This window comes from Neospora caninum, chromosome Ib (assembly GCF_000208865.1).
Source record: "Neospora caninum Liverpool complete genome, chromosome Ib".
NCBI classification, from domain to species: domain Eukaryota; phylum Apicomplexa; class Conoidasida; order Eucoccidiorida; family Sarcocystidae; genus Neospora; species Neospora caninum.
In genome coordinates, this window is record NC_018386.1 from 606,905 (window position 1) to 619,108 (window position 12,204).

General features: G+C 52.5%; 1 protein-coding gene across 1 annotated transcript; it reads left to right on the plus strand.

Annotated features, from left to right (window-relative positions):
- Positions 1-5,915: 5,915 nt before the first annotated feature.
- Positions 5,916-9,838, plus strand: NCLIV_003060 (putative capping protein alpha-like subunit; the record flags this gene model as incomplete). Its single annotated transcript, XM_003879805.1, has 8 exons — positions 5,916-6,084; positions 6,639-6,769; positions 7,483-7,572; positions 7,971-8,035; positions 8,560-8,871; positions 9,121-9,187; positions 9,271-9,631; positions 9,753-9,838. 8 exons carry the CDS (start codon positions 5,916-5,918, stop codon positions 9,836-9,838), a joined length of 1,281 nt encoding a protein of 426 aa, XP_003879854.1.
- Between the last annotated feature and the right edge of the window lie 2,366 nt (positions 9,839-12,204).

Consider the following 12,204-nt stretch of genomic DNA (forward strand, 5'->3'; position numbering starts at 1 on the left):
GACTTCCCCGCTCCCGGGGCAGGGAACCAAGACACAGCGCATATGAATATAGGATCGTATACCGTTACTCCGGCCCTCGCAAAGAAGCAGGGAAGAGAATCGCATTTTGGATGTTGACGTCTCCCCTATATTTGTTATCCGCGACCACCGTCCGAATTAGGAGTGGCTCTATATAAATATATCTCTCCAGCGCGAGGGGAAAATAACCGCCCTTCCTTGGAGGGCGGCGCAGCATCTATATATCAAAGGGGGGGTTTTTTTTTTTTGAGGGTTTTTGCGAAAGGCCTTTGAGCGTGGCATGATACAACTGAGGTTATTCCGCGTCTCTGGGGGGGGGGGGGGGGAGGTTACGACCACTGCCAAATGGAACCCTCCTGACGAGTTTTCGACTGATCTCACTCGAGTTTGTTTTCGAGTCAATCTTTTTCAGTTGGGTGTACATAGAGCATGTCCAGATCGTAGCGACGGGCTTTTTGTTTGCGGCAATCCTTATTGGGGATAATTTCCGGCGTGATACTTTATGAGCGGAGTATGTGGATTAATGAAATTAGTCGTCGAGGAACTGTTTGTCTTATAGCTTTCTTTTCCAACTGGCGTGCACACGGTCGGCATACTTCTCTGGTACGTTAAGTGTATGTATCCGTTGGTAAATACACACTGGATCCCCGGCGTGCACAAGTTCAGCTGTGTAAGCTTTCTGACGCGTTTCGATTGTACCGGTCTCACAGTAGTCAACGGCTACAGTTCGAATGAGAAACTAGGGAACAGAACCTGTTTCTTCCGCAGTAGCACTATTTTTCGAGTGCGCCTGCTCGATCGATACTCGGGGGCTGCGCATACAGCACTCCCGAGTAGTACGGATTCAGTTCACCAGTGACTGATGCTCCCTCTTCTGTAAAAAACCCCTCGTAACGGAAATGTAGTAAGCGAGATAATCACCTGTTTCGCTACCTGCCGTTGGTACGTTGTGAGAAGAACGGGTGCTCGTTCTTAATTACTTTCGCCGAGAGTTTATTATTTTCATCGATTTTCAGCTAGTCTCCACACATTGAATGGGAAAGGACAGCAGGGTAAACCCGGGGCATTCCCCTGGTTATAGTTACACCGCGGTGGTGATGCCACTCTACTGCAGACCACACTGTAAACTTCACGCGTCCTTGTGGAATGTGATTGGGAAGTTTCACTGCCGTTTCTCGGAACCAAAGGACGCGTTTGTGTTCCGCGTGGAGAGCCGTCTGAACCCGATTCCGGATTGCGGCAAGTACGGTGAGCCTGCGGTTACTGGAACGGGGTAAGAAGGCAAATAGGATGATCCACCATAAGGATATGTAATCGGATACCACTCCCCGAAATTAGTCACAGCGCCAGGCTGCGGGCCTCTCATATCGTAGGCTGCCGTCCAGCCGCTGAGGCGACCGACAGAAGGCGCTGGGCGCAGAAGAACGTTCGCATAAGTTGCTTGGAGTTCTCGGGGAACAGCAGATGGCTGCAGACTTTCGAATGACTTGACACGCTTTTCGTCGGCTAAGCCCTTTCCCAATATGTTTAATGCCGTAGTCTCCCCGGTATCTGCTTCAGTTGTTCGGACCTGGGGTTGTGATGCAGATTCCGCAAGCCATGTGCAGCTGTGTTTTAGAAGCTCGCACAACTTGTCGAGTTTTTGTCCAGAACTCCCTCTGAAGGATGGTGCGCCGCCCTCTCCAGGTGATGCAAATAACGCTCGGCACACTGAGAGGAGTTGGCGCGAGGTCTCTGTACCCACGGCTGCCGGCTCAGTAGACAAGCGTTCGGACTTTCCTGAGCCGACTGCGGGCTTCGGTGACCCGGCAGCAGTGCGTGAATGGAGATGCGCACCAATCGAAGAGTTTGAATCCGTTGCTAGGGTGTTTTCGGCTTTACCCATGCCTGACAGAGCGCACAAGGATAACAACGCCAGGTTCAACTGCGATGTGATGACATCCAAAGGGAAAACAGGCCCTTTTCACAAGATGATTCCGGATTCTTGTTCCTATTGTTCTGGAACGGAACCTCTGGGTGGCGGAAGCGTTGCGTCGACGACAGGATGGGTAGTAGATACGACAGAGGCGCGGGATCGTTCCGCTCGAGTATCTATAAGCATATTTACCTGCGTGTCCTTTGCTGGGTGTGTTTGAGCCGACTGTGTGATTTAACACGTTCTGCAGGATTTCCGCTGCCACCGCATGCAAATTGGGAAAGGAGGTGGCCTCTGTGACCCTGTCCATTGCTCTTTGAAGATGGGCGGCTAATTGTTCATAGAAAAACCTAGAAAACTGCTCCTTGAAAAAGCCGCCACCAGAGTCATCGGAACTGGTATTGCCTTTCCTGATATTTTTGTAACCTGCAGGGTGCGTGACAATCTCAACAAAATCATGATAGAAACCATTTGTCCCAGAGACGAATCATACTATATATACTGTAGAGGGAGGGAGTGTGGCTGACCGAGCGTTGTTGCCCGCTATACCGTACGTGTACAGGATTTCTCATTTTCTCATAAAGCGCGCGTCTGCATTCTCAAGCTGAGTGACGATCGTGAAGAGAGGCTGGACGAACTACCGACCTCACTGAAACAAGGATAAAGCTGGACAGAAGCAAAGGAATTATCGCTGGGATAATCTCCATTTGCGTTGTCTAGTCTTGTGTTCGCACTCAAGCTTCCTACTCCCACGTTGACTACAGGCCGTCGTCTACCTATCAACGTAAACACACGACCTGATTTGAAGCATTAGACCACAAGCACACAATATGCAGGCGCCTCTAAACTGTTTGACAGGTGGGAATTGCTGGAAAGGCGTACCTTGGCACATGAAAGGCTCCGGTGGATCAGAGGGCGAGTGTAAGTCTGCAGCCAAGCCGCCCGGTGATCCGCCTTCAACGAATGTGCATGCACAGATCATAACTGTCCCAAAGAAAAACGCAAAACCGATGCCCTGCATTTTGGCGGGTGTCAAAAGGTACAGACTCAGCAGAAAGGCAATTGCAATGGAGGATGAGCGAGCCTGTCGTCAGAGGGCGCAAGCTTTGGCGCGGCTCCCTGACGAACCCTATTCTATTATTATACAGCAGACTTCCACTCAGCAGCTTGGAGTTCCACACACACACAGACAATATTAAGTCTTCAAACAGACAAGAAAAACGAAGTGGAACCCTCCTGTGGTCTATGCTTCCTTCTATGGGGTTACTCCCAGTTGCGCAGGACAGCCACTCGGGGTGCTCGACTGCATTTTGCCGTGCGTCCTCATATGTGCCTGTTCGTCAACTGGCTTGTCGCGAAATACTCGTTTAGAGCTTGAGTGTCGTAAGTCACCGGAAACAAGTTCGAGACGGTTAATTCCGCCAATCGTGTGCATTGGGGTAGACGCGCATATGAACCGAGGGAGGTCTCAACGACGCACTTGAACTATTTTTGTCTTGTCCATCGGGGCTGCTGAAGGTTTCTTTTCTGGCGTGGAGCTGCGGCCGCTGTATGACTTGCTCGATACTTTTGGCCTCCCTATGTTGATGTAGTACACCAAGGTCCGTGGGCCACTAATAGGGGATCGATCAATTTTTCACGATCCCAGGATGTCGCCCCACCGAAGGCTTAGTCTTGCGAACATGATTCGCATGTTTGTTCCCTAGGGGTGGATTTTCGATCCCACTATGCCGTTTTTACGTTCGCTCGTGATGCAACAGAGAACACTCCTGCTGACGAGTTTGTTGTATCAAATCCACGCCGGTAGGCTTCCTGAGGGTATATCCGATTTTTTTCATTCATTTGGAAAAGCGGCACTCTGTAGGCACTCGTTGAGTACTGAATAAGATTCGCTAAGCTACTTTCTTTCGCTATCACACCCGTGACCTGAGGCTATAACAATTCGGTAGCTGGTATAATTTTCAGATGGCCCCCACAATTTGGGCGATGCCGCAGACTGTTTTGGCCGGGTTAGGCGCCCTCAAGAACGCACGTATGCTTCTCTACTGAGACACTAACAGAAGGTCGAGTGATTGACTTTCCCATCCGTTCTGGATCATGCGAAACCCTCAAGCGATTGGACGGATGTGTACAGTCGCATTCGACAATTTCAGGTATGCCAGCCTCGGTATGACGCGTGTGGAACGGCATTTCGAGGAGCTTACCACCCGAATGTGAATGTGGAACTGAGGTTGTTGAACGCTTCCAAACCATTTTCTAATTTCAACGTTAAGGCAAACTTGTATCGGCACACCCCATCTCCCTATCGTACCTGCTTGTTGACCAGTTTGTTTCGGCTGTCGTCATCGGGGGTCCCTGTCAATCCATTGAGTCACCTGCTAATGGCGGGACGCCATCTCCCTGTCCTGGAAGGCCGGTACAGTAGGGGCATCTTATTGCTCCAGTCTGAGAAACTGTGTTCATTCGTTTCGCTCCCTCTTCGAATCCTCGTATTTAACCCTCTTGTTTCCCGTCGGTGGTCGATACTAACCTCTGCCGAGTCAACTTGGAACAGGCGGCCTTCCGGGTGCACCGGCTGCCGGTTGGAAAGCTCGCGCAAAATCACTTTGGCGCCTTCTAGCGACGGCTCTTTCCGCCTGGCGACTACGAGGACGTTTGAGCGAGTGAAGTGAAACACTGGCAAGTGTCCCTACAGCAACTGTTGGTTATCTTGGATCCACGACAGCCTATTCTGTAAAGTGACGAATCACGAAAAACGACGGACAGCCACTCTTTCACACTAGCACTATCAGACTGTTCTCGCACATGTCTGGAGAGACAGCGTGGCTCCGCTGCCCCCCGTTGGCGGTCTGCTGTACCTGTTGTAACTTTCTGCCTTTCCTCCTTTTTTCCAGGAGGGACTATCCGCTTTTACTACAAGTTTGTTCGGGTTTCCATTTCTCTTTTAGAAGCAACTATTTTGACGGTTGGTTTTGTTCTTCCCGCCACGCGGCGTTCTCGGCGCCCTCCGGGCGCGATACGCTCACGAGCGTCAGAGCAGATGTGCATCAGCTGTATTACTCTCACCGGTCACCTGCGGAGTCACAAGACAGGTATACTTCCGTCTTTTTTTCTTGACAGCGGAATGCGCACGTTCACTCCATTCCTCCTGCTTATGAGACGCCTATTAGGCTGTGTGTGACCCGCCAAGACCTCCGCATGTTGCTGGACAACGGAATCCTACGACGGCTGAACCCTGAAGGTTAGTTTCTTTCTCCAAGTGCCCGTGCTTCAGTTCTTTTTCGCTTCGTCGACTTTTACCCTTCGATTCCTTTAGTTCGAAGCAGATCTGTAGCTCCGACGCCTGGCATTTCTTTGCACGCGTTTTAGCTCCGGCTTCTTCATGAGTTGCAAACGAGCGCAGTTCTGCTTCCCCAGCAGTGTCCGGCTGCCGATACTTATATTTCGAGCCTCCCTGGCTGTTCCCTACTCCATAGCAGATGGCCATCAGTGGAAGCCCAACCGCCCCCTAAAAATGGCATGTTTCTCTGCAGCGAAGAAACTCTGGGTCTTTTTGTGTTTTAGGGTCTCATCGGTTCTCGTTCGGTGCCGTCAGAAGCATATCCCGTCCTTTGTTCCATGAAGACTAAGTCATGCGTACAATAGGTTCGCCACACACACAAGAAGAGATCGGGATTCTCAGCACGAAACATTGTCCGTGCTTTTGCTCTTGGCTGCCTAGTTTTCTTTACACCTCTTCTCAGCGGTTCTCTCCTCTCTCGCTGTCGCTGTTTGTCGCGTCAACATAGCGCACCTCACGCTACCTGAATGGATACATAATGCTTCCGCAGAAACCATCCAGAAAACCTGGATACCACGCCGTCTACTCCGAGAAGGAAGCGCCGGTGCCGCAGATTCCCTTGCAAGAGCCAATAAATTTTACGCGCGTGCCTCGTGCTAGAACGTTAATCGACTCTTGGGACAGCTTCGAATAGAAATCAGAATGGAAGAAGCCGCAAATGGGCTCTCACGGCTCTCCTCTGGAGTCGGTGTCCCTCGCTCGGCTACAGAGGACGACTCTGGCGACGCTGCAACACTGGCAAGGAATCGATGTATTGTTCGTTTCTTTGCGAACAACAGCCCTCCTGACCAACTCCGGAGCGTCGTGGAAGGTACGAGCAACCGCTGACGAACTCGTCCTCGACGTTTTTCACTACGGCCACTCTCGCTTTTCCCTCTGTGCGTCGGCGTATCTCGGTCTCCTCCCCTAATTCTGAACCTGAATGCGCCACCGTCTCCCGCGAAAGTTCCTGCGTCCTGCTTAGGAACTGCAGATCTCCTGTTTCAACAGCGTTTGTATCATGCACACACTCAAATAGTTATATATACCGTCAGCATTTGTTTTTGAATGCGTACATGGATGCTAGACGTTTGCAATTCTGTGAGGCGCACGCTTTTCGGAGGACGCGCACTCTGCGTCATTGCCTTCCTCTCTGCCTTCGCACTGCTTCCTATGCACACGGCTACCAACTTCCATGTACACATACATCTATATAAAAACACAAAAATGCGTTTGCCGGCAAAGCACTGGAGTGGATGCCGAGGGAAAACGCACTGCCATGAAGAGTGCACGTGTGCTGCTCGCCGACACGAGGAGTCTGGCGCGTTTCCTCGTGCGACTCCACACCTTTTTCTTTGTTGAGGACGCACCTCTGCTTCGCTGCAGACTGCGAACTGCTGGCGGACGATGAGACACTAATGGGTTACGACTTCGTGGAGGAAGTCTGCGAAGCTGCCCATGATGACTCGCTTGCCCTCTTTGCCTTCGTCCCCGATGATGATCAGCCGTTCCTCCAGGTAGGGTGCGCGGCCCGGCGCAAGCACGTCGCTTGTCCTTTGGCCCGCCGACCCACTCCTCTCTCGCTGCTCCTCGTTGCGACCGGTGCGGTGACCTGCATCTGCTTGCCTATCCGTGCTTTGCCCATCCGTGCGTTTATATGCCTGCATCTCTGCGTGGACATGTGCGCGTTCGCCGTGCTTCTGCCTGTCAGCCTTCTACCGATTTGCGTCAGCTCTTCGCTCTGAGTCGAGATTCATTTCTGCGCCTGCAGCTACTTCCCTTTTCTCCCGGAACCTCTTCATCTATCTTGCGATGTCTCTGGCGTACAGTCGAGTTACACAGCGATGGTTATGCATGCGCGCATGCATCCACGTTGCGAGGCTTTGGTATATAGAGGCGCAGATAATGCAGAGGTGTTCTCCAGGCGGAGACCAGAACCCACTCGTGGTATCTCGAAGCCTTCATTTTATGTAGCAACGTGCATTTGGCTGATGTAAACAGAACTCGGGAACATCCCAGACAGAAACGCCATAGTCTCGACAATTCTTGGACAGAGTGCGCATGCCCAAAGACCACCTGCCGTCTGCGGGAAGAAACCCTCGCAGCCGGAGGGAAGAGAGATACCCGTTGGACGCCTGGCGCTGCCTGTTCCTACGCAGACATTTGCGGGGAGGCTAGTCGCCTGCACGTGCAGAGGCGATGACCGCTCTGTTTCCTTTCGGTTTCGCAGGGAATTATGTGCCGCGAGGGCAAGCTGAGTGAAAACGTGTACCTTTACCCGCCTGCCAAGCTCGCAGTCACACTCTCTCATTCGACCTGCGTAAGGCTGTTCCACGACTTGTGCAGTTTCAACGCATTACCCTGGAGGCTTCTTCCAGTCAAAGGATGTCTAACCGCACCAATGCTCTGGGGTCGTGTTGTCCTCCGCAGCACAATACACATGCGTAATCAAATGCATCTAAGCAGAAATATATAAATATACATTTATGTATATATATATATATCTGTACACCTGTGCATGCAACTACACAGGAGATATAATATGCATTTTGGCATGCAATGCCGTATCGAGAGTGAGGGGAATTCTGGCTTACATATATAAGTGTCTCAATGTAGGCGTATACAGATATCTATATACATACCGGTAGTCTACCATATGTTCCGCTATCCCCTAGGCAAGCAGCCGCGTCGAAACTGTTCTTTGGTTTTTTTTCCCAGTCTCTCATTCTCCCTCCTCGTCCTGCGCCGTCGACCTGCTTCCCGGAGGAGGTTGAGCCTTACCGGTAAGAACTTCTCAGCTTTTTTCCTGTTGCAGTCAACAAGCTCCATTGGGGGGGGGGGGGGGGGAAGCCTTGCGTTTCGCTTTCGTGTGTCCTGCCCTGGAGATTCGCGTCGGTCTCGTGGGTTTCCTCCCTGTAACGCGGAGTTTTCCAAGCTCCTTCGTCCCCTCCTGTCCCTTCTTCGGGTGCCTCTGAAGTTTTTCCTGTCTCCATTGATCTTCTCCGTGTCTGTCAGTGTAGCCTTGATTTGTGTGTCGTCTCGCAGCTGAGTTACGAGGTGGAGGGAAAAAAAAGAACGCTGTGCATTTCCTCTCTGTCCTGTTTCCAGTCGGCCTCTGTACGTCGAGGGCTTCCCTGTAGGGTTCTCTTCCATAGTCGTTTTCTCTTTCCTCTTTGCCTGTCTCCATTTCGGTGCGCGGCGCACCTCGCGACTCCTGCCACACACGCGGTTTTCTTGTGGCTGTCTCCACATACGGCGGCCCATGTGTTGGCCTCGCCTTTCGACTTGTGCTTCCTCCCCTTCTCAGGAAAGCGCTCGAGGACGCCTTCAGCCGCTATGTGGAGCTGCGATATTCCGACGACGCAGTCGAGCCCCGTCGCTCCGCCGTACGCACGCGCCACGCGACGGCAGTGTATGCGCGCATTTTGCCGGAAACGGAGAAGAACGCGAGCGAGGAGACAGCGGAACCCTCGGACGGGCCAGCTCTGCCCAGTGAAACGGACGCCTACGCCCCGCCTCAGTCGGCCGCGGCGGTTGCCTATGTCCAACAGGGCGGAGGGAAAATCTACAAACTGACAGCGGCCATGTCCTTGAGACACAGCAATGCCGAAAGCTGCTGGTAGGGAATAAACGATGTAGGGGGGGGTTCTACAGCTCGCAGGCACAGACGTGAGGAGCGAGAAAAGGAAATCCGAGGAAACGGTCACCCATGGTTACCTAGGTGTACGCAAATGTCTATCCATAACTATCTAGGTATATACAAGTATATATGTATATACATAGATAAGTATATGTTAGTATACGTATATGCATATGTATATATATATGAATGCATCTGTGGGTATGTGTTTACTTATATTTGCTGTAGGGCAGCGGCGCGGACGTCGTACTGGGAAGTTTATTTTTCGACGGCGAACCAGCGGTTGGCGATTGAGGTAAGACGAGAGCCGACAGCAGTTGTAGATCTATTTCCGTGTTCTTGCGCCACTCGGACTGCATTTGCGTCCGTGTCTCTCAGGGCAAAGTGCGTTTGCGTTCCCACACGTGCGAGGACTGGAATGCCCAAGTGGACTACCAGCGCATTTTCGTTTCTCCGACAGAAGCATCCCGCGGGAAGCCCCGCGAAATGCCGCAGGCTCCAGAAGAGGACAGCAACGGCGCACGCGAAACTCCCGAGCAGCTTTCGGACGCTTCGCGAGAGAAAGCGCATGCGTCTGCTCAGGAGGGAAGTCGCCCCGCTGAACGACGCGAAGGCCTTTACGTCGAGAAGTGTGTAGAGGTCAACGATCCCTCTGCGCTCGTCCGTCGCGTCCTCGAGTTCATCAAAGACAAAGAGGCCGATGTCCTTGGCGACGAAAGGCACTGCTTCCAGGCCTACGGTAAGATTCTTCACAGGACAAGACATGCCGTTTTCCTCATTGCCGACTGGTCTTCTGCCGTTGTTCTGTCGAGCGCCGTCGCGCCATCGCTGATCCGTTTTGTCATTCTTTCTCTTTGCAGTGCCGGCCACGCTTCGAGCTCTGCGCCGCGTTCTCTCCCTCACCGGGAGGACGTTCGACTGGCAACAGCAATCGCTGCAGCTGTAGGATTTCGGTTCGACGCTTTAGGCGCTTCGCCGTTCTTCCACCGGACTCGTGACTGTCCTCCAGGTGTCTGTTGCGCCGGCGCCGTTCCGCCTTTTGTTTTTGTCGACACCGCTGTGAAAACGTCTGCTTCGTTCACGCGTCTCCCTCGTTCCTCTCCTCATCCAAGCTGTCCCAGGCAAGGACGTTCGTGGATAGCAAATGATTTCTGCTGTTCGATGTCCAGGCTCAATGGCACATGTTCATAGCTGTGTGCATTTGCACAGACGTGCGCACCGAAATGGAGATTTGCGTGCGGCCTGCGAGTCTATTCGCAGTATTGATCTTTGTGCACTGCGGGGCTTGGAAAGGGTTCTTTCCCTAGGAGGGAAGTGTGGGAAATGTTCAAAATGCAGGCACCACCGAGACGGCCCGCAGCGGCTAAGGAACTGCCGTGAGTTCTCGGTGACTCCCCCTGTCAGAGAGATGCCCCGTTGGAAATAAAAAGATCTTTGGACTGAAAAACCAGCGCCGTACTCTTCTCTCTCCCTCGCGGCCGTCTTTATTTCTGCTCCCTTCCATCGTGTGTGCTGCTGGAAATGTCCGGGCGATCGCTTGCGGTGTCTTTTTGGCGCCTTTGCCCGCCGCCCGTTCTCGCCCTTCACGAGGGGTGCTGCCGGGTCACATGCACCCACTCTCTCGCGTGCGCAAATCGCCACACATGCGTCCTTCAACATTCCAAGGAAACACGCGATACAGACACAGGCGCATGCGCATCTCTCTGTTGCGTCGCCGCCTTCGTAGATCTCGGTGGGGGCGCAAGCATCCCCCAATCTTAAACACTGCCTGCCTATCTAGCTGTCCATCTGTTTCTCTCAACTCTCGCAGCCTCCCTCCACGCGGACCTGCAGATTTTAGTGACCGACGCGACCGGTGGCCCTCGCGTGTCGTGTTACGGCAGACACCCCTCCCTTTTCCTTTTCCGCGGTGTCGGCGTGTGCCGACAAAGCAACTGGGGTTTCCGGAAGGTTCTCGCTCGTGGGTTTTAAGCGAGGGAGACACTCGGCACACAAAACGGGGAGCCGCCTTGTGGGAAACTACCGGCGAGCTGTGCCGCCGTCGCCCTCGGGTGCGGGCGTGGCGCACACACGTCTGGAGGACAAAGCTGCGCAGGTGAGCGAGAAGCACAGAATGCAAAAGATGCCCTCTCTGTCGAACCCTTCTGGCCGTTCTCGGCCCTGAGGCGCCGCGAAAAACGCAGCGTCCGTTCTCTCGAGAACTCGCGACAGTTCGATCTGAAGCCACGGACAAAGTTCGCTGCATAAAAAAGGGAGGGACGCCTTTCACGCACCCTCCTCCCTAAACATCGGCAGGTCCGGATCGAGGCACACAGCCTGCACAGCACGCACTGGAGCCTGCAGAGAGAGACTCGACCGCGGGTCGTGGAAAGGAACAAGCGGTGCACGTCTCCGATGCCTCATGCAAGCGCGTCCCGTGCACAAATTCCTGTGCCTCGTCCCAGGTTACGAAAGCCCCCAAACTCTACTCCGGAAGAAACCTCTGCACACATCTATACGTCTAGATGCATATAAACACATATATCCACATGCAAACATATACAGGCGCATATGCATAATCACGCAAATAGATTCCATACACATACGCGTGCATACATCGACGCAGGTTTGGATATGAACCTTTATGCATGCAAGCATACATGTGCATTGACTTGCGGGGACACCTGTTGAGGCTGACGTGCCTGTTCTTGGCGCCCCATCTCGTGAGGACCCGCTTCTCCAAAGAAAATCGCCGCATACGCCTCCCTGAAAATTCTGAACCTGCTGACGCAACACACGTTGCCTCCCTTTCCAGAAAAGCGTTCTCTCAGATCTTGCCTCGCCATCGCCACAGATGTATATTTATACACACGCATATATACATATATATGCATACATGTATGTGGACCGAACAGTACATCAGCGTATACAAGCGGCGTTCTCAGTCGCGGAAGTGAGCTGTTTTCGAGACTCGTTGAACGGACCTCTTGAAACGTCGCACCCTTTTCTCACGCGCGTGCGCCCTCACACTGGAAGGCGTGCACACTTACAGGCACACCATGTTTGTACCCATCACGTACTTACACGTACAAATGCGCCAACCTATGTATATAGATGCATATTTATATATATATATATATATATATATATATATATGCATATGCATATAGATAGATAGCCAGATGCACGCCAATGTAAGCATAAATGTGGAGGGGCGAGGCCTTGTCTGAGACGGCCAAAGGACCAAGTGCGTTCCTTGAGAGCTTGGCGTTGCTTCTTTTCTTTTTATCTGGAATGGAGTTCGAGAGTTGCCTGCCTGTGCACCCTGGATTT